The sequence below is a fragment of the Salvelinus sp. IW2-2015 genome, linkage group LG7, assembly GCF_002910315.2.
Source record: "Salvelinus sp. IW2-2015 linkage group LG7, ASM291031v2, whole genome shotgun sequence".
Lineage (NCBI taxonomy): Eukaryota > Metazoa > Chordata > Actinopteri > Salmoniformes > Salmonidae > Salvelinus > Salvelinus sp. IW2-2015.
In genome coordinates this window covers 17,889,111-17,915,697 of record NC_036847.1, presented here as the reverse complement: position 1 = coordinate 17,915,697, position 26,587 = coordinate 17,889,111, and the positions used below count along the sequence as shown (strand labels likewise).

Sequence of the window (26,587 nt, the reverse complement as noted above, 5' to 3'; positions counted from 1 at the left end):
AGCTTATAAACTAATGAACTTGCATGCATTGTTCTCTGACCTGGGAAGGTGTGATGCCGCGGGAAGCCAGGTTAAATCCCATCGAAGAGTGACTGGAAAACTGGGAGTGGAAGTCCCGCATATCCCTGTACACTGGGAAGGAGCCAGCGCCGCCTGGATGAATCAGCTGAACACCTTGAGGATGATGATGAGGAGACACCATAACAGGGACGGATGAATGGACCCCCATGATCCTGCTGCTCTCGGTATGAGGTGGGTGAGATATCTTTGCTTCCAATGGTTTTGGAGTCTCCTTCCCCATCTGTGTCATGCCTTTTCCAACCAAGGGACTATTGGAAGCAGCAGAGATGTTGGTAATTAAGGTTGCTCCTGCCTCAGGAGTTCGTGACTGACGTCCCTCTGCGATGGTGTGCTCTCCTAGCTGATGGTGCATCAGGATGCGCATGTCCCGTATGTCTCTGATGTCTCGGGAGGCCATGCTGTACTGGTCCAGATGTAGACCTGCGTGATGCAGCCCTCTCTGTTTCTCTGCCTGCATCATCATCACATCTGACTGGAGCTGGGGTGTAGAGGATCTGCACAGCCCCTGGTGGTAGTGCCTTATGTCCTCCTCGGCGCTGCGGTCTGAGGCTCCACGAGTGGGGCCCACGTGGGACTGCACTACCATGTCTCTGATCACGGCTGGTATGTTGGAGCGCTGAGGAGGCCCAGTGTGGGAAGATGGTAGGAAATCTGCCCGTCTTCCGTAATTCATTCCAGAAAGGTGTGGGGTGTTCATCCTGACCTCGCCGTGAGAGAGGCGACCCATAGACACTGACTGGGTGACGCTATGCGACACTGGGGTCATGATAACAGACTGCTCTGGGTGGGGGTGGTGCATACTGGAGATGTACAGAGACATCTCAGGCATACCAGGATGCAAAACCATAGAGCTGCCATGGGGGGACATTGAGTTGCTGGGAGGGCAAACTTTGGCAAAGGGTGAAGGTGAGTGGCCTGTTGTTCGAGGGGAATAGGGCTCTTGCTTGAGGTGTGGGACTGACTGATCAGTTGGGGTACTGGGACTAGGACTCATACGGTTTCCAGTCAAAGATGGGTGATGTGGATTCATGATTGGACTGAGGTTGGATGTCCTGTGTGCCTTTGCCATATCCGCCAGCATTGGTATGGATTCTACTCCAAGCCCTTTCTTGTACATCAATACTTGAGGACTAGTGACCGGTTGTTGAATCATCTTTGGTTGAATCATCATTACTGTGCTACCCTGAAGTCCAGTGTGATATGACGACTCTGACTTGTCAGAACCAGGACTCTCCTGCTTAATGGTGGAGATGACAGACTGAAAATTGTATGACTGGCCAGTTAAGAGTACCCCAGGGTGTCCGTACCCTGTGGGTGTCAGGGGTCCCTTGGGGGTGGAAGGCTGGGATGGGGTAAGCGGTTCTTGCTTAATCTGAGATTTAGAGACAGACTGCTGGAACTCTATGTCAACTGCACTGGCTGGTGGGATCTGGCTAATTTTGGCGCTGATCCGTTGAGGTCCCTCTGTTTTTTGCCCTGAGTAACTTAGTACTACCACACCCTGTGATGTATTCACCCTGAGGCCAGGACTGGAGTCTGTGTTGTAGGGTGTGCTCTCAACTACAGACCATCCTCTGCTGTTCAAATCCTCTGCTGCATCCACTCCATGGTAACGATTGTTCTCGTTCATACTTGATCCGGATTTCTGTTTGGGTAAAGATAGGCCAGCATTACGGTTACTTAGGGAGATTCGAGGTGCTTCCTCAGTATCATAGGGCATTGGAATCCGGCTGATGACAGAGGTAGTAGGCGAAGAAATGACTGAATGCACTATCTTCTCTCCAAAGTTCTGATGGGTCTCAGTGAGCGGGGAAGGTTTTTGAAAAGTGGGATGCGGTATCAAAGGCGAGGTTCTGTCTTTAAGATGCTTGTGCCAAGCGGTCATTGTGTCAGACGAGTTCTCATTCTCTGACATGCGAATGTCTGCCAGCGTTGTCGTTAGGACTGTAGTAGGGATGGCATTGCTGTTTGATGCTGATACATATTTGGGCTCCATGAGGATCTTTCTTAGAGTGCTGGAGCTAGGGTCAATATCCGATGCCTTAGTATCAGGAGGCATGGGTGGATTTGCTGACTGGTTCCCAAGTGCAGTTACTGCTTGTGCAGAGGGGGTGACTACATTAACTTGAATTGCAGGAGTAGCATGAATTCTACTTTCTTCAGATCTGGGAAGCCAGTCTGGTGAAACAGGCATCGTGCCTGGGCGGGGTGGAGGGACATTCAATTGGGTTGGATATGGTTTGAGGGCAAGGGATGAAGAAAGAGCAGGGGATACTGCTGATAGCTGTAACTTTTTGAAAGGAGGAGGACTCTTGGTGCTAGAGTGAAAGGCAGATTCTTCAGGTACGGGTTGTTCCACAGCAGGTTGTTCTGCCTCCTTAGGGGTGTCTACAGTCATGGTGCATGTGACATCCACTGTTGCTGTAGCAGTAGCTGCCTTAGAGTTGATGATTTCCATGTCTTTAGGAATGGACTCTGTTGGCTTGATAGGGGAGGTCTCAGCTTCTGGTACATCTTCAGTAGTCTCTCTCTTCCTGTTGATACAAGCCTTTCGTCCCCTGGACCTCTTTGGAGTCTTAGCTCTGACTGCTTTCCCTGTTTTCTTGGGTGTTTCTGGTGAAGGGGAATCATCTTGGGCAGAGGCCCCAGAGACAGATGATTCAGAGGCTTTAGCATCTGGCATCAAGGGCTTGACACTGGGAATCAGAACTCTCATCCCTGGGTCTGGGTCAATAATGTGTTTTTCTGGTTCCAAAACATCATCGGCAGAGGGTGAAACCAGTGGCTCTGGTGTAGGGACAAGTGCAGTGTAAGTGGGAGGAGCTGTGAACCCATCTGTATCAGTAGATATGTCTTCAGCAGTAATGGAATCAATGGCAGCAGCCAGTTCGGTTTCACTGGCAGGATTAGCAGACTTCTCCCCCTCCATTTCATCCTCTGGTTCTACAGTGACAGGGGGCAGTAGGGTACGTGGCTCTGCAGGTGGTTCCTTATAGGGTGGAATAGGTTTCTCAACTGAAAGTTTGGCAATATTCTCCACTGCCCGTTCCAGTTCCATCTGACGTGCCAAAAGAGCGGCTGCTGGGTCCACCGGTGGTTCAGGATCTAATAGAACGTCATTTTCCTCTGGGCTGAGCTCTGCTGCTTCTTTCAGATACTGAGTCCTTGTTTCTTCTTTATCTAGTATTCCTGGTTTGGCCTTTTTAACAGTGGTCTCAAAAGATTCAGACTCATCCTCCCCAGAGCAAAGCAACCCTTTCACATCATCTACGCTTACACGAATCTCAAAGTTTCTCAAGCAATGCAATTTATCCTCTGTCACCAATTTGGCATTTTGTGTCAACCTTGGTGCTTTTACTTTCCCACTCTTTTCAGATTGTTGTCTTTTCTCTACATGGGTAGATTCTATCCTCTCAATGTCCCCTTCAGATAACTTTTTTGCAATTTGATCAGTTAGATCTTTGTCTGTTCTGTCTTTCTGTGTTGGCAAGCATTGCTTTGCTTCCTCTAATAATGTCCCTGCTTCTTCAGACTCATCTTTTATTTTGGGCTCAGGCTCTTCAGTATTATCACCCGACTTCTCTCCTGTTGATGTTGCACTCTCAGATTGTTTGTCTACTCTACTTGCTCTCCTGCCAACAGAGGTTCCAGTAGGTGAAGACACTTGAGCGGTCTGCACTTTCTGCATACGGGGTGAATGCCACCCCTCAGACATTCTTAAACCCTCTCCAGTGTTCACAGGCTCTTTGATATCAATGTCTTCCTTTGTTGCTTTCTGTGAGTCTCCTTTCACTGGTGACACATCTTCCCCTTGCCTGCGTGACTTGGATGGGCGACCTCGCCTTGTGTTAGTAGATGTGTTCAATGTGTCCTGCTGCAGCTGCTGCACTGGTTCTTTGTCAACACCACGTTTACGTGTGGCGCGGGAATACTCCACCATCTCTTTACCTGGTGGCTGGGCCTCCCCTTCAGATGGTGTGGCATAAACAGACCGAACATTTCGGCGTCTAGTCCTTCCGGGGAATAGGCTTGATTCATTCTCAGGGTCAAGGGCATGAACTGGTGACTTGGCTGTGGTTATAGGCTCTGATGATATTTCTCCTTGTGGAGATGAAGACCTTTTCAGCTTCTCTCTGTCAATTCGCTCACTCTTTCGAGTAACTGGTTTCTCAGAGACAACTGTTTCGGGAGGCTTCAGGATTTGTGTTACGGACACATTTGGCTTAGCCCTTTTACTCTTGGGTTGTTTGCGAATTGGCTTTGCTGGTTTCAGTTCAGCCTCTGAAACTGGCATGTGAACCTCATGGGAAGCTTCAGATTTCTGAGGTGTGTCAAAGTCCTTAGAACCTGGTTTCTCTGGTTGGACCTCCATTTTTACCATGTTCATATTCTCTTCAATCTTGGGGGAAGCAGAACAGGGGAATTTGGCAGCCTCTGCATCAAAACAACTTAATGAGGCACCAGGAGTGGAAAGCTTTTTATCAAAGAAAGACGCATGATCCACTGTAATATTGCTTTCAGTTGTAACTTTGGGTTCACATAATTCCTCTCTAGGTTCAACTTTAACCTCAGCCTCTGAAAGGACAGACCGTAGGGGTGTGATTACAATCGAGGATGGTGGTTGGATCTCTACTATTGGAGGAGATTGGGATAGGGACAAATCACGATTATGTTCCACTTTTTCCTCTTTAATCGGTGAGACAGTCTGTTCAGATGAGGAAGTTAAAACAGCCTCTTTCTCCTGCTGTGGCAATATCTCTCTGGGTGAAGGAAGAAACAGTGAAATTGGCAGGATGAGAGAAGGGCCGACTGATTTAATATCAGTCTTCTGCATGAACTCTGAAACCTTGGAAGACCCTTCTTGTTGTTCATTCTGAACTTCTTCTCCTTCACTCTTATCAACCACATCAACGCTTTCAATTTCTGGTGGAAAGTGGTCCCTTGAGGTCTCCTTCTGTTGTTGAAGCTCTAGAAAGCGGCTATGAAAAAGCACTATGGGCTCTTGAAGGTCCACTCCTCCTGGCTCAGGTTGTCCTTCGACAGAATCCTGTTTGGAAAGATGTCTACCAAATCCCGACTTAGGATCTGGATCTTTGCGCTCAAGATGTTGCAAACGCCGTGAATCTTGCTCAAAGATTGAACTATGAAGAAAACGAGAGGCAAACAGCTCCTGCCGTTGCTGATCCTCTGCTTTGGGGTCCTCCTTTTTGTCATCCAGTTTACCTTCAGAGTCAGTACGAATCTTCTTCTTCTTCATGTACCAAGACGGGATAGGTCGTGGTGCACACTCTGCCTTTTCTTTGTCTGATCTACTGCGAAGACTTGCAAAGCAAGAGTCTCTGTCAAGAAAGGACCAATTATCCTCCCTTGAGGAGGACAATGACTTGGCTCGCTCAAGAAGTGCTTTTGTGTCTGGAGTTATAGTCTTATCTAATGCAAAAGAATAGAACTTATTCTTCTCCAAGGAGCCTGAGAAATTCAGGTCTGTCAACCTTTCTTCACGTTCCCTGAGGATAGAGGACAGTGAAGTGTTGGGCTTAGGGGGGTGGTTTTTGTTCTCCCCATCATTATCTGAATCTGAATGTACTTCTCCAGGCTCTAGTTCACGCACAAGACGTTTGCGAATGCTTTCAGGTTTCACAATGCTACTGGGGAAGGTCATGTCCATTCTGAGGAAGTCAGATTTGATTCCGCTCTCCCATCGTTGAAGTAGCTCCTCATCACACCCAAGCAATGTTGTCTTAGACTTAGGAAATTCTGTGTTCGGGGAACTGAGACTATTTGGTGTCATGTCCAAGCTGTATTTCAATGAATCTACATGCGAGTAGACTTTGTCCTCTTTTTCAGGAGAGTCTTTAGTCTCTTTATTGGTAACTGATTGTGATAACTGGGAAGCACACACTTCTTCATTTGAGGGAAAGTGACCAGAGCCAGAAAAGGCTGTGACACTCCGGCAAAGGTCTTCATTTAATCCCTGGGAAGACCTGTAGTGTTGTTCTCTCTTAGCACTTAGCAAATCAAAATCAAAACTATCATATTTCTTACGTTTGTTAGATGGAGAATCATGTGTGACATCTTGACGTGATTTTCCTACCTCATGCAACAGACTGCGACGTTCAAAGTCCTCTGTGTTGCTGCCTTGTGGGCTTTCAGTTTTATCTGATTTGTCAGGCTCTTCTAGCTTCTGCCAAAGCCGTTGGCTCTGTTTCATTTGTTTTTTGCAGCTCTGAGAGTGGTCAATGTCAGACGCAAGTCGTTCCTCAGTCTCCCCTCTGCTATTGTATAGTCCTACACCCTGCTCGCCATTGACTTCTTGCGGCTGTACCTTGAATGCGTCTTGTTCAAGACTCCCATCAGAGATTTTCATGAGACTTGAACTCCTCTGGATATTTGATCCCCAAAACTCAATTTTCAGACAGGGTGGGTCTAATGGATCGGTTTCATCTTCTGTTGGCTCTCCAAGTCGTGACTGAAGTTCCAAACTGAGTCCAAGGCCCATTCCCATGGAGACAATATCAGACTCTTGTTTATCTTTAGGACTGAAAACAGTAACAAGTCTCTCAGATTTAGCCTTGCAATGCTCTTTCTTATGAACCCCTTTTTGCAATAGGCTCTTGTCACCCTCATTCTCCTCTGCCATTGCACTGTCAGCTGGCTTCCTGAGTCCCAATCTACCACACTCTTCCTCTTCCTGACTGGCCCTCTTCAGTCGATCGGTCTTCAGCATGGATTCTTCAAAACGCCTCTTTCGTGCAGCTAGACGGTCAACATCCACAGAGTTAGAACCATCAAACCCAGGGCCAGCTTTCATATGTATTTTGGCTTTCATTTTAACATCATTTTCTACAACTTCAACCAGTCTTGCCATGTTTTTGTCTTTGGGCACCTTTCTATGCTTGATTATATCTCCTTTTTGAGGCTTTATGTGAAAGGGAGGACTGTTCTGGTCACTTGAGGGTGATTCAAGACGAATACTGTCATTCCMACGTTTTTGTTTTTCTAGGACAGCTAGATCAAGCGATTTTCCTTCCTTCTCCTTCACACGCGTTAGCTGCACCACACAAGGTGGTAGGTCTAGCTGTCCTTTGCCCGAGCCTTCTTTTTCCTTAGGAGGAAACTTGCTGACTTTGCTTCGAAGGCCTGGACTACCTTCTCTTTCAAGTTCAGGGTCCGTCTCAGGCGATGGAATGCTGGGAGATAGCAACTTAAATTTCCTCAGCCTCAGTTTCTCGCCTTTCTCCTTTTCACCCTTCTCCTTGCACCCGGCCCGCCTTTCCTTTTCACCGCCAATACCACGTTCAACTTCAAAGGATCTCTCCTTCTCTGGCTTATCACTCTTATTATACTGGTCAGGGTGTTCCTTGTCAGGCTTGTCAAATCTTGGAGGTGAGGGTGAACTGCAGCTGCCACTTTGCTCTGAGGATCTACAGCAAATGCGGCGATCAGAGTCACTTGGTAGACGCTCAGAGAGAGAGGGGGACACTGTAGGACTGACAGGGCGATTAGGGTGAGAAGGGCTCTGGCTGTGTTCAATTGTCCTCCGCCCATGGTCACGTTCACGGTCTGTTTCAAAGCGCTCCCTCTCACGCTCCCTCTGCAAGTAACTGTATTTGCGGATGTCCTGCTCATAGGGGTCTCTGTGATCTCTGTATTCACGCGGGTCATCAAAGTAATGTGGGTCATAGAAATCTCCCTGGTATAGGTCCCATTCAGTGTAGGACTCGCGGCTTCTGGCAGGTAACTTGCGACGGGGGTCTTCTATTAAGGCTCCTCCAGGTGTTCGCACATTGTTGTCAAAGAATGGCCGTTCAATTGCAATCTCATATTGCGGCCTGCGTTCATCACTGAAAAACACAAAAATATACTCAGGAACCAAAATTATTATATTATTTTTCAATGGGGATCTGTGACAAAGGAAAACTAGAGCTAAATTATACAAACCTTCCTTCAGATAGGATTTCATAGAAGTCGCGAATGTCCTGCCCAGATGCCTGCATTGAGCGATAGAAAGCCATCTGACTTTCCTGATTGGCAAAGTCCACCTGCAAACAAAACACATGGAAATTGATAAGGCGGACAAAAATTATTGTTTGGACTATGGTCTTCAATCATCTGGCCTATTCCCCCAACCAACAGGCATTCTAGTTCAAAATATGTTTTTTCTGCTGACCTTAATTTTGTTGCCACCAATCTTCCAACCCTTGGTCTCTTTGACAGCGGCCTGTGCATATTCAATGTTTTTATACAGGATAAGGGCCATTCCTTTGGGTCTGTCAAATACAACCTGTGGTGGGAGGGGAGAGAAGTATGACAAAATTTGGTAAAACTATATGATCTTCCTTTAGATAACATGTGGAATGAAATGAAATGTGTCATGAGAAAATGGCTTAAACAGGAAAAGCAGCAGGCTTACCTTGACAACATGTCCATAACGACAGAAATGACGAGTGAGATATTGCTCTGTGATGTTAGAGGCTAAACCATCCAACCAAACACAAGTTGTGGGCATGCTTTTTCCAAATCCCAGCTGTAAAAATAGGGATAAGTAACATATCAACAATATTATCCTGTTGACAATACTCCTGTCACTACTATCAACAACTAAAATCTCAGTTGTACAGTCAAAATAAGTGTTTTGGGGAAAATGTGAGTTATAATGCTGTCCTCACCTTTAGCCTATTGTTGCAGAGGTACTCTCCATCCATCTTCGTTATGGCCTTACAAACACTGCCAATGTCACAGTACTGTAGAAAGGCATACTGAGGGGCACCATTAACTTTCTTGATGTCAATATCCTATGTGAATGGAAAGAAAGGCAACACTAAATTTAGAGAGGCAGTGTTGAATTAGGCAATTCCTCCCTCACAAAATCTCCTTTGCAACATGCAGAATGTATTTTACATACCACTATCTCCCCAAAACGCTGAAAGATATTGAGCAGGTCATGGTAGCTGGTGGTCTTTTCCAGGTTGCCAATAAACAGAGTTCGTGTGGCTTTGGGGTGAAACTCGTCTATCCTCTCATCCAGAGGCCGGAACTCATTCTCGCTTTCAGTCTCTAAAAAGAGAAATTAATGTTTTCATAAACCTGTTTAAATAATGTTTAAAAAGGTAGAGCCCAGAGATTTTCCTGGTCAGGTTAAGTGGTTAGGAAAAACTTAAGCCACTTTATATACCAGTTGTGGACGCACCAGGGCCATTCCAGATGATGACCTCAATTTGCATGCCAAAAAACAGCTTCCCCTTTGACGCGCCAAGGGCCTTCTCCTGGTCCTCTTGCTGGCGAAAGAACACAAGTCCATAGCGCTCCTCTAAAGCTCCATTGATTTGCACAGACGTCACCTTCCCATACTTCTTGAACTCATGGAACAGGCCATCCTTCAGACTTGTATCTGAAAGAGGGAAAAAATACAATATAAAAGCTTGACAAAATACTTTGTGGTGCATACAGTGCACTCGGAAAGTATTCAGACCCCTTCACTTTTTCCACATTTTGTTACGTTACAGCCATATTCTAAAATGGATTAACTATGGCTGCAATCCCGGTAACGGGATGATATGACAACAGCCAGTGAAAGTGCAGGGCACCAAATTCAAAACAACAGAAATCTCATAATTAAAATTCCTCAGACATACATGTTTCTTATACCATTTTAAAGGTAATCTTGTTGTTAATCCCACCAAAGTGTCCGATTTCAAATATGCTTTTCAGCGAAAGCACTACAAACGATTATGTTAGGTCACACCAAACCACAATAAGCACAGCCATTTTTCCAGCCAAAGATAGCAGTCACAAAAAGCAGAAATATAGCTAAAATTAATCACTAACCTTTGATGATCTTCATCAGATGACACTCATAGGACTTCATGTTACACAATACATGCATGTTTTGTTTGATAAAGTTCATATTTATATAAAAAAAATCTGAGTTTACATTGGCGCGTTACATTCACTAGTTCCAAAAACATCCAGTGATAGTGCATAGGCACATCGTTTCAACAGAAATACTCATCATAAATGTAGATGATAATACAAGTTATACACATGGAATTATAGATATACCTCTCCTTAATGCAACCGCTGTGTCAGATTTCAAAAGAACTTTACGGAAAAAGCAAACCATGCAATAATCTGAGACGGAGCTCAGAACAAGAGTCAAATTAGCCGCCATGTTGGAGTCAACAGAAACCAGAAATTACATGATAAATATTCCCTTACCTTTGATGATATTCATCACAATGCACTCCCAGGAATCCCAGGTCCACAATAAATGCTTGATTTGTTCGATAATGTCCGATATTTATGTCCAATTAGCTACTTGGTTAGCACGTTTGGTAAACAATTCCAAAGTCACAAAGCGCGTTCACTAAAACGTGACGAAATGTCCAAAAATCCGTAACAGTCAGTAGAAACATGTCAAACGATGTATTGAATCAATCTTTAGAATGTTGTTAACATACATCTTGAATAACATTCCAACCGGAGAATTACATTGACTTCAGATGAGCGATGGTACGGAGCTTCCTCTCGCGTGAACGCGCGTGGTCAAAGCATGGTCACCTCATGGCAGTGGTTACTCATTCCTGTCTCCTTCGACCCCCTTCACAGTAGAGTCATCAGACAAAGTTATGACTGTTGACATCTAGTGGAAGCCGTAGGAAGTGAAAACTCATCCATATCTCGCTGTAATTTCAATGGGAGCTAGGTTGAAATCTACCAGCCTCAGAAAAAATCCAAACAGGAAGTGGAACTTCTCAGGTTTTTGCCTGCCATATGAGTTCTGTTATACTCACAGACATAATTCAAACCGTTTTAGAAACTTCAGAGTGTTTTCTATCCAATACTAATAATAATATGCATATATTAGCAACTATGACTGAGGAGCAGGCCGTTTACTCTGGGCACCTCTGTGCACATTTCATCCAAGCTACTCAATACTGCCCCTGCAGCCATAAGATGTTAAAACATATGTTATCTTCAATCTACACACAATACCCCATAATGACAAAGTGAAAACAGGTTTTAAGAAATTGCAAATTGCAAATGTATAAAAAATATATAACAAAAAAAAACGTATTTACATACAGTTGAAGTCGGATGTTTACATACACCTTAGCCAAATACATTTAAACTCAGTTTTTCACAATTCCTGACATTTAATCCTAGTAAAAATTCCCTGTCTTAGGTCCGTTAGGATCACTACTTTATTTTAAGAATGTGAAATGTCAGAATAATAGTAGAGAGAATGATTCATTTCAGCTTTTATTTCTTTCATCACATTCCCAGTGGGTCAGAAGTTTACATACACCGAGTTAGTATTTGGTAGCATTGCCTTTAAATTGTTTAACTTGGGTAAAATGTTTTGTGTAGCCTTCCACAAGCTTCCCACAATAAGTTGGGTGAATTTTGGCCCATACCTCCTGACAGAGCTGGTGTAAGTAACTGAGTCAGGTTTGTAGGCCTCCTTGCTCGCTTTATCAGTTCTGCCCAAAAAATGTTCTATAGGATTGAGGTCAGCGATTTGTGATGGCCACTCCAATACCTTGACTTTGTTGTCTTTAAGCCCTTTTGCCACAACTTTGGAAGTATGCTTGGGGTCATTGTCCATTTGGAAGACCCATTTGCGACCAAGCTTAAACTTCCTGACTGATATCTTGAGATGTTGCTTCAATATATCCACATAATGTTCCTGCCTCATGATGCCATCTATTTTGTGAAGTGCACCAGTCCCTCCTGCAGCAAAGCACCCCCACAACATGATGCTACCACCCCCATGCTTCATGGTTGGGATGAWGTTCTTCGGCTTTCAAGCGTCCCCCTTTTCCTCCAAACATAATGATGGTCATTATGGCCAAACAGTTTTATTTTTGTTTATCAGACCAGATGACAATTGTCCAAAAAGTACAATCTTGGTCCCCATGTGCAGTTGCAAACCGTAGTCTGGCTTTTTTTAATGGAGGTTTTGGAGCAGTGGCTTCTTCCTTGCTGAGCGGCCTTTCAGGTTATGTCGATATAGCACTCGTTCTACTGTGGATATAGATAATTTTGTACCTGTTTCCTCTAGCATCTTCACAGGGTCCTTTGCTGTTGTTCTGGGATTGATTTGCACTTTTCACACCAAAGTAAGTTAATTTCTAGGAGACAGAACGTGTCTCCTTCCTGAGCGGTATGACGGCTGCGTGGTCCCATAGTGTTTATACTTGCGTACTATTGTTTGTACAGATGAACGTGGTACCTTCAGGCATTTTTAAATTGCTCCCAAGGATGAACCAGACTTGTGGAGGTCTACAATTTATTTTCTGAGGTCTTGGCTGATTTATTTTGATTTTCCCATGATGTCAAGCAAAGACGCACTGAGTTTGAAGGTAGGCCTTGAAATACATCCGCAGGTGCACCTCCAATTGACTCAAATTATGTCAATTAGCCTATCAGAAGCTTCTAAAGCCATGACATCATTTTCTGGAATTTTCCTAGTGGTTTAAAGGCACAGTCAACTAGTGTATGTAAATTTCTGACCCACTGGAATTGTGAAACAGTGAAATAATCTGTCTGTAAACAATTGTTGGAAAAATTACTTGCGTCATGCACAAAGTAGATGTCCTAACCGACTTGCCAAAACTATAGTTTGTTAACAAGAAATTTGTGGAGTGGTTGAAAAACTAGTTTTAATGACTCCAACCTAAATGTATGTAAACTTCCGACTTCAACTGTAAGTATTCAAATCATTTGCTATGAGACTCAAAATTGAGCTCCGGTGCATCCGGTATCCTTTGATCATCCTTGAGATGTTTCTACAACTTGATTGGAGCCCACTTGTGGTAAATTCAATTGACTGAACATGATTTGGAAAAGCACGCACCTGTCTATATAAGGTCCCACAGCTGACAGTGCATGTCAGAGCAAAAACCAAGCCATGAGGTCGAAGCAATTGTCCTTAGAGCCCCTGAGACAGGATTGTGTCAAGGCACAGATCTGGGGAAGGGTACGAAAATAATTCTGCAGCATTGAAGGTCCCCAAGAACACAATGGCCTCCATCATTCTTAAATGGAAAAAGTTTGGAACCACCAAGACTCTTCCTAGAGCTGGCCGCCCGGCCTAACTGAGCAATCAGGGGAGAAGTGCTTAGGTCAGGGACCAAGAACCCAATGGTCACTCTGACAGAGATCTATAGTTCCTCGGTGGAGATGGGAGAACCTTCCAGAAGGACCACCATCTCTGCAGCACTCCACCAATAAGGCCTTTATGGTAGAGTGGCCAGACGAAAACCACTCCTCAGTAAAAGGCATATGACAGCCCGTTTGGAGTTTGCCAAAAGGCACATAAAGACTCTCAGACCATGAGAAACAAGATTCTCTGGTCTGATGAAACCAAGATTGAACTCTTTGGCCTGATTGTCAAGCATCATATCTGGAGGAAACCTGGCACCATCCCTAGGGTGAAGCATGGTGGTGGCAGCATCATGCTGTGGGGATGTTTTTAGCAGCAGGGAGTGGGAGACTAGTCAGGATCGAGGGAAAGATGAACAGAGTACAGAGAGATCCTTGATTAAAACCTGCTCCAGAGTGCTCAGGACCTCAGACTGGAGTGAAGGTTCACCTTCCACAGGACAACAACCCTAAGCACACAGCCAAGACAATGCAGGAGTGGCTTCTCTGAATGTCCTTGAGTGGCCCAGCCAGAGACTGGACTTGAAACCTGATCCAACATCTCTGGAGAGACCGGAAAATAGCTAGGCAGCAACGCTCCCCATCCAACCTGACAGAGCTTGAGAAGATCTGCAGAGAAACTCCCCAAATACAGGTGTGCCAAGCTTGTAGCATCATACCCAAGAAGACTCAAGGCTGTAATCGCTGCCAAAGGTGCTTCAACAAAGTACTGAGTAAAGGGTCTGAATACGTATGTAAATGTAATATTTCTTCTTTTTTTTAAATAGATTTGCAAAAATGTCTCATGTTTTTTCTTCATCATTATGACGTATTGTATGTAGATTGATGAGGGAAAAAAACTATTCATCCATTTTATAATAAGGCTGTAACGTAACAAAAAACGTGGAAAATGTCAAGGGGTCTGAATACTTTACGAATACACTGTACATAGAGACTAATTCATATCTGCAGTACAAAGAGCCTCAACAACAATGTCATTAACCCAACAAATGAAATTATTGCCAAAACCTAACAGTGTATTGACCCTGTAGTCTAGACTAGACAATGTATGGTATATACACAGCAGAAAAGGGGTCAAATCCTCACCTGTAGAACGCACAGGAAGATTCTGGACCTTGACACCAAAACTTTTTCGAGGCTCATCCTTGTCAACGGCAGATAAAGCCAGAGCTGAAGGTGCAGGGACGGCAGCAGACTGAACTGAACGTGCTGGGGAGTCATCACTCGAGCTACTGCTGGAATCACTGCTGCCGGAGAGGAACAGAGGCTTAATGGAAAATAGCATACTGTGAATGTCACAGAATCTCACATATCAGACATAATTCAGAAATTGTGTACTTTTGTCTGAACAATTACAAAAGATTTTGATATAGCTCACAGATCTGATGTATATCGTAAACATCCTCAATCCATGACACACTCAACAATCAGGTTTGTTTGAACAACCTTCTATATGAGGTTGGAAATAATGATGGTTAAACTAACATGAAGATATGTAATACCATTACTTGTCTTGCAGTGGCACTGTTATCGGCCCAATTCATCAACATGAAATTAAATCTGTTTTGATACAGGTTTTTTTTCTATTCATATGTTGAAGCAGAATATTCTGCATAACCGTTCACCGGTTAATATACAAATTATCCCACGAGTGCATTAAGGCTTGAAATATTGGCCACCATTGTTCCAATTTCACAAAATGTTCAGCAGGTCGTGCCCATATGGATTTTAATCAAATCACCTTGACTAACAACCAAGGTTGGGAGAGTAGCATAGAACTACTACAATAGGGAAAATAGAGAGCAATTTGGACGGAAGACTGCTTGTGCTGTTAAATCGTGCTGTACAATTATATGTATGTGTGGCGTACAGAGATGAGTTAGTCATTCAAAAATCATGTTTAACACTATTATTGCACACAGAAAGTCCATGCAACTTAATATGTGACTTGTTAAGCACATTTTTACTCCTGAACTTGTTTAGGCTTACCATAGCAAAGGGGTTGAATACTTACTGACTCAAGACATTTCAGCTTTTATTTTTTTAATCAATTTGAATAAAATTTTAAAAACCAACTCCACTTTGACATTATGGGGTATCGTGTGTAGGGCAATGACAAAAAATCTAATTGAATCCATTTTAAAATCAGGCTAGAACACAACAAAATATGGGAAAAGGGGTGTGAATACTTTCTGAAGGCACTATATGTATACGTGACCATTAAATATGTTCACATTTGCAAGAATTTCCCCTTAATAGTACACCCCAATATTCCTTTCTTCATTTTCCAGCCTTCTCCCTGTCAATTGTTTCCTGCTGCTCCTCCTCCTTCTCTCAAACACTCCCGGAAGTGCTGCTAATGGAGCCTGGCCTGTGGGAGTGGGCAGGGAGCCAGCAGTGGCCAGAAATGTCCAGTTCCAACTGGATCTCACGGAGGGGGGGAGCTATCACCCATACACAGAGGTAGGCAGTGAGAAAATGCACCAGCCATCTCCAAATATTCTCTGTAGCATTTCTCCCTGAAACCACATGTGCAGCTGAGTGCACACCCTGGTTTTCCAGAAATCCTGTTTATTCCCTCCTGATTCCGGGAATCATCCAACCGGGATATAGTTCAAATCAGGGAATTTATTGAACGTTTTCAGAATTTTGCAACCCTAGTCCTGTTATTACTAAATGTGTTGTGTGATATGTATTTGTTTTTTTTGTTTGTTTTTTTACACACAGAAATATTTAAATCCGTCATCTTCCTCAAATATAGTCTGGAGAATGAAGGGATGATGACGCACTCTCCGAAAGGAAGGGAATTTACTTTGATTGGTCATCAACTCATGGCTCACACACTTCATTCAGGATAAGTAGAGTTAACCTCGAGTTAGCCTGCCCCGGAGCAGGTTAGTTCTGAAGGATTTGTTGCCATAGAAATTGACCTGGCTAAAAGGTGAGACACTTTTGTGTCAGCAGTTATAACGAGTTGACCAAAGTTAACTCACTAACTCCTCGAGTGGCGCAGCAGTCTAAGGCACTGCATCTTAGTGCAAGAGGCGTCACTATAGTCCCTGGTTCGGAATCCAGGCTGTATCACATCCGGCCATGATTTGGAGTCCCATAGGGCGGCGCACAATTGACGCAGCGTCGTCCGTGTTTGGCTGGGGTAGGCCGTCATTGTAAATAAGAATATGTTCTTAACTGACTTGCCTAGTTAAATAAAGGTTAAATAAAAAAATAAAAATAAACAGATTCATAGTACTGTATAGGGCTCTGAGGCCAGATTCACAAAACACTACTTACGAAAAAAAGTAAGAAGTTTCTTATGGAAAAAAATAAGAGGTTCATATGATAGTTCGTAAGTGCATTCCTTAATGTTCTTAGGAATTCATAGTTTTCTTAGGAACTTCGTAAATATCTTTCCATGTGGCATTGACATTAGTGACTTGCTTGAAATCAATAAATAAACCAGTGACAGGGATGATAGGATTTGGCCCATTATAATAAAGTGTTGATATTTCCATTTTATTACATTTATTTATCTGCTTTATGTCTCGAGAATATACATTTTTTAGGTGGCTCGCAAACCCTTTATACACAAAAATAAACATCATTTTTCACACATTATAGCCATCAGACTAGTTATATCAAAAACAAAAATGGATAACCAAGAAAAGCACAAAACTTCAGCAAACAAGAGCTTGAATTGATGGTGGAGGAAATAGCAGCCAGGAAAAGGTTGCTGTTGGGGACACTCGATAACTGCGGAGTCACTGCAGAGACCAAAAAGAGAGGATGGGTGAGAGTGGCCGAGTCTCTCTCCCGTCGGGGGTATGGCAAGGGACAGTGACGTTGTAAAAAAAAAAGTGGTCCGACATCAAGTCGGCTGTTAAGAAAGGAGCTGAGAGAAGCAGGGAGTTGAAGAAGACTGGAGGGGGTATCGACCATTCATGTAGACCAGCTGGAGGTGAAGGTGTTGTCCATGAAAGGAGAGACAGTGGTAGATGTGAACAGGTAAGTTAGCTAGCTAAGTTAGCCAAGTTCTTCTTTACAAATTGACGAGCTAACAGTAGCTATTTAACACTTCTAGAATATTGTAATATATTGTTAATTACTAGCTAGCTAGATAATGCACGTTTAATTAGTTTTCTTGCTGTATTTAAATGTCCGGAAGCAGACTGTCTGTGGCAGTGGCGCAAGAAAACATTCACGGTTACAAAATTATCCAGTTGTCACAAGACAAGGGTTTAGCTGTCCTAAAGTTAAGTAGTTTTCCACGAAGAATTCTTAAAACATTATTTTCAAGAATCCCATTTCTTCTTAACTTTTTTCTTAGGAAGAAACACAGGAAAAAACGAAGAACATTTCCAATAACTTTATTGAGGAATAGCAACTTTGCTTAAAACTTCTACAGTATCGGTGTGTCCCCCCGCGGGACGGTTGAGCTAACGTAGGCTAATGTGATTAGCATGCGGTTGTAAGTAACAAGAACATTTCCCAGGACATAGACATTTCTGATATGGGCAGAAAGCTTAAATTCTTGTTAATCTAACTGCACTGTCCAATTTACAGTAGCTATTACAGTGAAAGAATACCATGCTATTGTTTGTGGAGAGTGCACAGTTATGAACTTGAAAATGTATTAATAAACCAATTAAGCACATTTGGGCAGTGTTGATACAACATTTTGAACAGAAATGTAATGCTTCATTGGATCAGTCTAAAACTTTGCACATACACTGTTGCTATCTAGTGGCCAAAATCTAAATAGCGCCTAGATTCATAAGTCATATATTGGCCTTTCTCTTGCATTTCAAAGGTGATGAAAAAAATGAAAAAAAGATGCATGTTTTTTTCTTTGTGTTATCTTTTACCAGATCTAATGTGTTATATTCTCCTACATTAATTTCACATTTCCACAAACTTCAAAGTGTTTCCTTTCAAATGGTATCAAGAATATGCATATCCTTGCTTTAGGTCCTGAGCTACAGGCAGTTAGATTTGGGTATGTCATTTTAGGTGAAAATTCTTACATACGCTAGCCTATTAACCACGCTATGACTGACTTGTTAGTCCTTGCTAGTTTGATTGTATTGACATACCCATCCTTAAAGTTACATTCGTCCGTTTATGTCCAAAATATTGAGTTATTGAAACTGTAACAGTGCATCACGAATGGAGGCAGCAAACAATGTACCAGGCCAGCTGTGATTTACAACCTGATAGCAATATGTTTTGGACTCCAATAAATGTATTGGTGAATTATATTAAATCATGCATTGAACTGCATTGATCTATTCTGCCAACAATGCCTTAGTGTATGTCATGGAATGTTAAATCAAATATAACCTATTTTTAAACCTCTTATAAAGTTGATTTTGAAGCATGAACTGGGAATTTTATATTATTTACTAATTTTGTGATTGTTGGTCTGTTTTTTCTTTAATATTGTAAATAGATTGTAGCTTCCATCAATGTAATTGTCTGCATCATTCTCAACTCACCATATATTTTTTGGTAAATAAATATACATATTATTTCCCCCTAACCCTACCACCCCTATCCTAATTGGAGTAAACTAATGGACAACAACACTTAGGCTTCTACTTCCAACTTATACATAGTATATACATTTTACAGACACAATATATTTTACAATAGTTGTTTTTAATCCCATTCAGCTACCTTCAAACCCTCCCATCTATCTCTGAAGACCATTCAGTTTGATTTCTATTTGCCATATACAGTGGGGAGAACAAGTATTTGATACACTGCCGATTTTGCAGGTTTTCCTACTTACAAAGCATGTAGAGGTCTGTAATTTTTATCATAGGTACACTTCAACTGTGAGAGACGGAATCTAAAACAAAAATCCAGAAAATCACATTGTATGATTTTTAAGTAAGTAATTTGCATTTTATTGCATGACATAAGTATTTGATACATCAGAAAAGCAGAAACTTAATATTTTGGTAAGGATAACCTTTGTTTGCAATTACAGAGATCATACGTTTCCTGTAGTCTTGACCAGGTTTGCACACACTGCAGCAGGGATTTTGCCCACTCCTCCATACAGACCTTCTCCAGATCCTTCAGGTTTCGGGGCTGTCGCTGGGCAATACGGACTCTTCAGCTCCCTCCTAAGATTTTCTATTGGTTCAATCTGAGACTGGCTAGGCCACTCCAGGACCTTGAGATGCTTCTTATGGAGCCACTGTTTCCACCTCCATGCTTCACGTTTGGGATGGTGTTCTTGGGGTTGTACTAATCCTTCTTCTTCTTCCAAACACGGCGAGTGGAGTTTAGACCAAAAAGCTCTATTTTTGTCTCATAGACCACATGACCTTCTCCCATTCCTCCTCTGGATCATGCAGATTGTCATTGGCAAACTTCAGACGGGCCTGGACATGCGCTGGCTTGAGCAGGGGGACCTTGCGTGCGCTGCAGGATTTTAATCCATGACGGCGTAGTGTGTTACTAATGGTTTTCTTTGAGACTGTGGGGCCCAGCTCTCTTCAGGTCATTGACCAGGTCCTGCCGTGTAGTTCTGGGCTGATCCCTCACCTTCCTCATGATCATTGATGCCCCACGAGGTGAGATCTTGCATGGAGCCCCAGAACCGAGGGTGATTGACCGTCATCTTGAACTTCTTCCATTTTCTAATAATTGCGCCACAGTTGTTGCCTTCTCACTAAAGCTGCTTGCCTATTGTTCCTGTAGCCCATCCCAGCCCTTGTGCAGGTCTACAATTTCATCCCTGATGTCCTTACACAGCTCTTCTGGTCTTGGCCATTGTGGAGAGGTGGAGTCTGTTTGATTGAGTGTGTGGAAAGGTGTCTTTATACACGTAACGAGTTCAAACAGGTGCAGTTAATACAGGTAATGAGAGGAGAACAGGAGGGTGTCTTAAAGAAAAACTAACAGGTCGTGTGAGAGCCGGAAATCTTACTGGTTGGTAGGTGATCAAATACTTATGTCATGCAATAAAATGCAAATTAATTATTTAAAAATCATACAATGTGATTTTCTGGATTTTTGTTTTAGATTCCGTCTCTCACAGTTGAAGTGTACCTATGATAAAAATTACAGACCTCTACATGCTTTGTAAGTAGGAAAACCTGCAAAATCGGCAGTGTATCAAATACTTGTTCTCCCCACTGTATGTTTAACTGTGGTGTTCAACAAAAGTTCTCAACCTATATACATTTTACAGACAGTATATTTTACATTAGTTATCTTGTTGTTTCAAGTCCCACCCTTCAGCTCCACTCAACCCCTCCCATCTATCTCTTAACACCATCCATTTTTTATTTATATTTGCCATATATTGTTCAACTGTGCTGTGATGTTTCACAAAATTTCTGAACCTTTCTATTCTCATAGCTTCTACAAATTGTAAATGTAACAATTATTGCTAAAAGTATTATATTATTGATCGATTGACTATGACTTTCCAAAAGACTCAGCAGTGCTATTTGCAGTTAGCTCCAGGTAAATTTTGCAATTTCTCAGCCATTCCTGTACCTGCGACCAAAAACAAGCTACATATGGACAGTACCAAAACAAATGATCTAATGATTCTTTCTCTTCGCGGCAAAATCTGCAGAGCTGGGATGGTTGTATCCCCCATATATAAAACATTCTATTGGCTGCAAGAATTTTGTAATAATAATTTAAATTGATAAATTCTAAGTGTTGAATCCGGCATTATTTTGGTTATCAGTTCATAAACCATGTGCCATGGAATCGGTATATCAAAAATCTCTTCCCAACTATTTTACAATCTATATGGCACAGCTGTTTTTTTGTCCTTAAATGAAACTGGTATACTTTTTTATTCATCACAATTTTCTTTAACCAATTTTGGTCTTTAATGCAGGGCCGACAGACAAGTTCCTTACTTTTCCCCCTTCCACTTGCCTCTGGAATTAGTTGGTTGTAATTTTGGTTAGAGCAGACATTTGCATATATTTTGTGTGACATAACTCCAGCAGTCCTATTTATGATATAATTTACAAAGATTATACCTTTTCTTTTTTTCAGAAAATAATGTTTTTTTAGTATATGAGTCTAACCATATTTGTTTTATTATTTATTCTGTAATTTCTGGTGGATTAAACTGGAATTGCAACAAACTTTATATGACTTGTTTTAAAAATAGCAATATTTTGGAGATAATTTCATTTTCAAATAACCGAAAGTGAGAGGTTGTAATCTGAATAAATGGAAAAAGGCCATTCTTGAACATGCGGTGAGACATACTTACTAATCTGCTAGAGAGCCAGTTCAGATTTAATTATAACTTTTATATGACTGAATCCTTTAGTGAGAGGTCTAATGCTTTAATATTTTATCATTTCTGTTGTCCAAATTCATATTCATTACATAAAAAGGCCCGTTTAATTTTGTGTGGCTTGCCGTTCCAAATAAAATTGAATATTTTTGCTCATATAATAAAAAATAAAAAACAGGTCACTAGGTGTAGGCAAGGCCATAAGTAAATAGGTAAACTGGGATATGACTAAAGAGTTAAATCAGGGTGATTTTTCCACAAATAGCAAGATCTTATCTWWTTTTGCAAACTTTCTATTAACATTTATTGTAGTGAGATCATTTCTTTCTTTCGGGATATGAATACAGAGTATGTCCACATCACCGTCAGACCATTTTATTATTAAAACTACACGGTAATGTAATGTCTGTTTCATATCTGCAAGTAGTTAAAACACTGTCAATTCCAATTTAAGCGCCATCTGTTGAGTACCTGGTCCAGAAGATCTGAGCGCTCATTTCAGCGGCCCATTTACAGTGCATTCGGAAAGTATTCAGACCCCTTGACTTTTTCCAAATGTTGTTACTTTACAGCCTTATTCTAAAATGGATTAAATTATTTATTTATTTTCATCCTCATCAATCTACACACAATACCCCATAATGACAAAGCAAAAACTGGTTTGACATTTTTGCTAATAAAAAAAATTAAACTGATATATCACATTTACATAGGTATTCAGACCCTTTACTCAGTACTTTGTTGAAGCACCTTTGACAGTAATTACAGCCTAGAGTCTTCTTGGGTATGACGTTACAAGCTTGGCACACCTGTTTTGGGGGAGTTTCTCCCATTCTTCTCTGCAGATCATCTCAAGCTCTGACAGGTTCATATTTCCCTCGATCCTGACTAGTCTCCCAGTCCCTGCTGCTGAAAAACATCCCTCACAGCATGATGCTGCCACAAACATTTTTCACCGTAGGGATGGTGCCAGGTTCCCCCCAGACGTGATACTTGGCATTCTGGCCAAAGAGATCAATCTTGGTTTCATTTGACCAGATACTCTTGTTTCTCATGGCCTGTCCTTTAGGTGCCTTTTGGCAAACTCCAAGCGGGCTGTCACGTGCATTTTGCTGAGGAGAGGCTTCCGTCTGGCCACTCTACCATAAAGGCCTGATTGATGGAGTGCTGCAGAGATGGTTGTCCTTCTAGAAGGTTCTCCCATCTCCCCAGAGGAATTCAGGAGGTCTGTCAGAGTGACCATTGGGTTCTTGGTCACCTCCCTGACCAAAGCCCTGGTCCCCCGATTGCTCAGTTTGACCGGGCAATCAAACTTCTTCCAATTAAGAATGATGGAAGCCAATGTGCTATTGGGGAACATCAATGCTGCTGAAATGTTTTGGTACCCTTCCCCAGATCTTTGCCTCAACAAAATCCTGTCTCGGAGCTCAACGGACAATTGCTTCGACCTCATGGCTTGGTTTTTACTCTGACATGCACTGTCAACTGTGGGACCTTATATACAGTTGAAGTCGGATGTTTACATACACCTCAGCCAAATACATTTAAACTCAGTTTTTCCCAATTCCTGACATTTAATCCTAGTAAAAATTCCCTGTCTTAGGTCAGTCAGGATCACCACTTTATTTTAAGAATGTGAAATGTCAGAATAATAGTAGAGAGAATTATTTATTTCAGCTTTTATTACTTTCATCACATTCCCAGTGGGTCAGAAGTTTACATACACACAATTAGTATTTGGTAGCATTGCCTTTAAATTGTTTAACTTGGTTCAAAGGTTTTGGGTAGCCTTCCACAAGCTTCCCACAATAAGTTGGGTGAATTCGGCCCATTCCTCCTGACAGAGCTGATGTAACTAAGTCCGCTTTTTAGGCCTCCTTGTTCGCACACGCTTTTTCAGTTCTGCCCAAAAACATTCTATGGGATAGAGGCTTTGTGATGGCCACTCCAATACCTTGACTTTGTTGTCCTGAAGCCATTTTGCCACAACTTTGGAAGTATGCTTGGGGTCATTGTCCATTTGGAAGACCCATTTGCAACCAAGCTTTAACTTCCTGACTGATGTCTTGAGATGTTGCTTCAATATATCCACATAATTTTCCTGCCTCATGATGCCATCTATTTTGTGTAGTGCACCAGTCCCTCCTGCAAGCAAAGCACCCCCACAAACATGATGCTGCCACCCCCGTGCTTCACGGTTGGGTTGGTGTTCTCTTCCTCCAAACATAATGATGGGCATTATGGCCAAACAGTTCTAGTTTTGTTTCATCAGACCAGAGGACATTTCTCCAAAAAGTACGACCTTTGTCCCCATGTGCAGTTGCAAACCATAGTCTGGCTTTTTTATGGAGGTTTTGGAGCAGTGGCTTCTTCCTTGCTGAGCGGCCTTTCAGGTTATGTCGATATAGGACTATTTTTACTGTGGATATAGATACTTTTGTACCTGTTTCCTCCAGCATCTTCACAAGGTCCTTTGCTGTTGATCTGGGATTGATTTGCACTTTTAACACCAAAGTACGTTCATCTCTAGGATACAGAACGTGTCTCCTTCCTTAGCGGTATGACGGCTGCGTGGTCCCATGGTGTTTATACTTGCGTACTATTGTTTGTACAGATGAATGTGGTACCTTCAGGCATTTGGAAATTGCTCCCAAGGATGAACCAGACTTGTGGAGGTCTACAATTTATTTTCTGAGGTCTTGGCTGATTTCTTTTGATTTTCCCATGATGTCAAGCAAAGATGCACTGAGTTTGAAGGTAGGCCTTGAAATACATCCACAGATACACCTCCAATTGACTCAAATGATGTCAATTAGCCTATCAGAAGCTTCTAAAGCCATGACATCATTTTCTGGAATATTCCAAGCTGTTTAAAGGCACAGTCAACTTACTGTATGTAAACTTCTGACCCACTGGAATAGTGATACAGTGAATTATAAGTGAAATAATCTGTCTGTAAACAATTGCTGGAAAAATGTGTTGTGTCATGGGCAAAGTAGATGTCCTAACCATACTGGCCAAAACTTTCGTTTTTTAACAAGAAATTTGTGGAGTGGTTGAAAAACTAGTTTTAATGACTCCAACCTAAGTTTATGTAAACTTCCGATTTGAACTGTAGGTCCCACAGGTGTGTGCCTTTCCAAATGATGTCCAATCAATTGAATTTACCACAGGTGGACTCCAATCAAATTGTAGAAACATCTCAAGGATGATCAATGGAAACAGGATGCACCTGAGCTCAATTTCGAGTCTCATAGCAAATGGTCTGAATACCTGTGTAAAAAAAAAAAGTTAACTGTTTTCGCTTCGTCATTATTGTGTGTAGATTGAAGAGGATTTAGAAAAATAAAATACATTTTAGAATAAGGCTGTAACGTAACAAAACGTGAAAAAGTTAAGTGGTCTGAATACTACCCGAATGCACTGTACTTTCTGCTATGACCTGTAATCCTGTCTCCAAGATGGCGTAGCAGTTCAGGCGTCTTTGTCTTCGTCTTGTCATGTCCCGTGTATAAATAATTTTTTCTTCCTATGTATATATTTCGTATATATTTTTTTATATTTCAACCTCAGTTTCAACATACTCTCCTGCAACCCGCCTCACCCTATGTGGTATGGATCTGCTATTTTCTATACTTTTCTAACCGGGACCCCTAACAGAAGCTAGCCAGCTAACTAGCTACTAGCTAATAGTCAGTTAGCCATGGCTAGTGGTCATCAGCTAACCTTAGCCTGGTCAACTCCTGCCAGTCTGCACAGCGTGTTTCAACCCAGAGCATACCGGACTGCTCTTTCTCCACATATCAGGATTCATACCACAAGCTCTGAACCTTTTCACCTGGATCACTGTGATGTAGAGGTTAATCTAGGCCCTGCAGGGCCTAGCTCCACTCCCATTCCCCAGGCACTCTCATTTGTTGACTTCTGTAACCGTAAAAGCCTTGGTTTCATGCATGTTAACATTAGAAGCCTCCTCCCTAAGTTTGTTTTACTCACTGCTTTAGCACACGCTGCCAACCCGGATGTCCTAGCCGTGTCTGAATCCTGACTTAGGAAGGTCACCAAAAATCCTGACATTTCCATCCCTAACTATAACATTTTCCGACAAGATAGAACTGCCAAAGGGGGCGGAGTGGCAATCTACTGCAGAAACAGCCTGCAGAGTTCTGTCATAATATCCAGGTCTGTGCCCAAACAATTCGAGCTTCTACTTCTAAAAATCCACCTTTCCAGAAACAAGTCTCTCACCGTTACTGCTTGTTATAGACCACCTTCTGCACCAGCTGTGCCCTGGAGACTATATGTGAATCGATTGCCCCCCATCTATCTTCAGAGCTCGTAATGTTAGGTGACCTAAACTGGGACATGCTTAACACCCCGGCTGTCCTACAATCTAAGCTAAATGCTCTCAATCTCACACAAATTATCAATTATCAACCAGGTACAACCCCAAATCTGTAAACACGGGCACCCTCATTAGATGTCATCCTGACCTCCAAATACACCTCTGCTGTCTTCAACCAGGATCTCAGCGATCACTGCCTTATTGCCTGCGTCCGTAATGGGTCTGCGGTCAAACGACCACCCCTCATCACTGTCAAACACTTCAGCGAGCAGGCCTTTCTAATCGACCTGGCCCGGGTATCCTGGAAGGATACTGACCTCATTCCGTCAGTAGAGGATGCCTGGTTATTCATTAAAARTGCTTTCCTCACCATCTTAAATAAGCATGCCCCATTCAAAAAATGTACAACCAGGAACAGATATAGCCCCTGGTTCACTCCAGACCTGACTGCCATTGACCAGCACAAAAACATCCTGTGGCGTAATGCATTAGCATTGAATAGCCCCTGCGATATGCAACTTTTCAGGGAAGTTAGGAACCAATATACACAGGCAGTTAGGAAAGCAACGGATAGCTTTTTCAAAAATAAATTTGCATCCTGTAGGACAAACTCTAAAAAGTTCTGGGACACTGTAAAGTCCATGGAGAATAAGAGCACCTCCTCACAGCTGCCCACTGCACTGAGGCTAGGAAGCACTGTCACCACCGATAAA

The 26,587-nt window shown here is 42.4% G+C and overlaps 1 protein-coding gene across 5 annotated transcripts in view; it reads right to left on the bottom strand.

The window, feature by feature from the left end:
* The window catches only part of LOC111966531 (msx2-interacting protein), a 42,640-nt gene that overhangs the window by 3,284 nt on the left and 12,769 nt on the right, over nt 1-26,587 (bottom strand). For 2 of the 5 annotated variants that reach the window (XM_023991250.2, XM_023991253.2), the window contains exons 4-11: nt 14,335-14,495; nt 9,257-9,472; nt 8,987-9,138; nt 8,751-8,876; nt 8,495-8,608; nt 8,252-8,365; nt 8,023-8,123; nt 41-7,925 (exon numbers count right to left, since the gene is read on the bottom strand). In XM_023991250.2, the coding sequence (XP_023847018.1) occupies nt 41-7,925; nt 8,023-8,123; nt 8,252-8,365; nt 8,495-8,608; nt 8,751-8,876; nt 8,987-9,138; nt 9,257-9,472; nt 14,335-14,495 (8,869 nt within the window). The remainder of the gene's footprint in view (nt 1-40; nt 7,926-8,022; nt 8,124-8,251; nt 8,366-8,494; nt 8,609-8,750; nt 8,877-8,986; nt 9,139-9,256; nt 9,473-14,334; nt 14,496-26,587) is intronic. The other 3 variants (XM_023991252.2, XM_023991251.2, XM_070444504.1) reach the window with 3 other exon arrangements.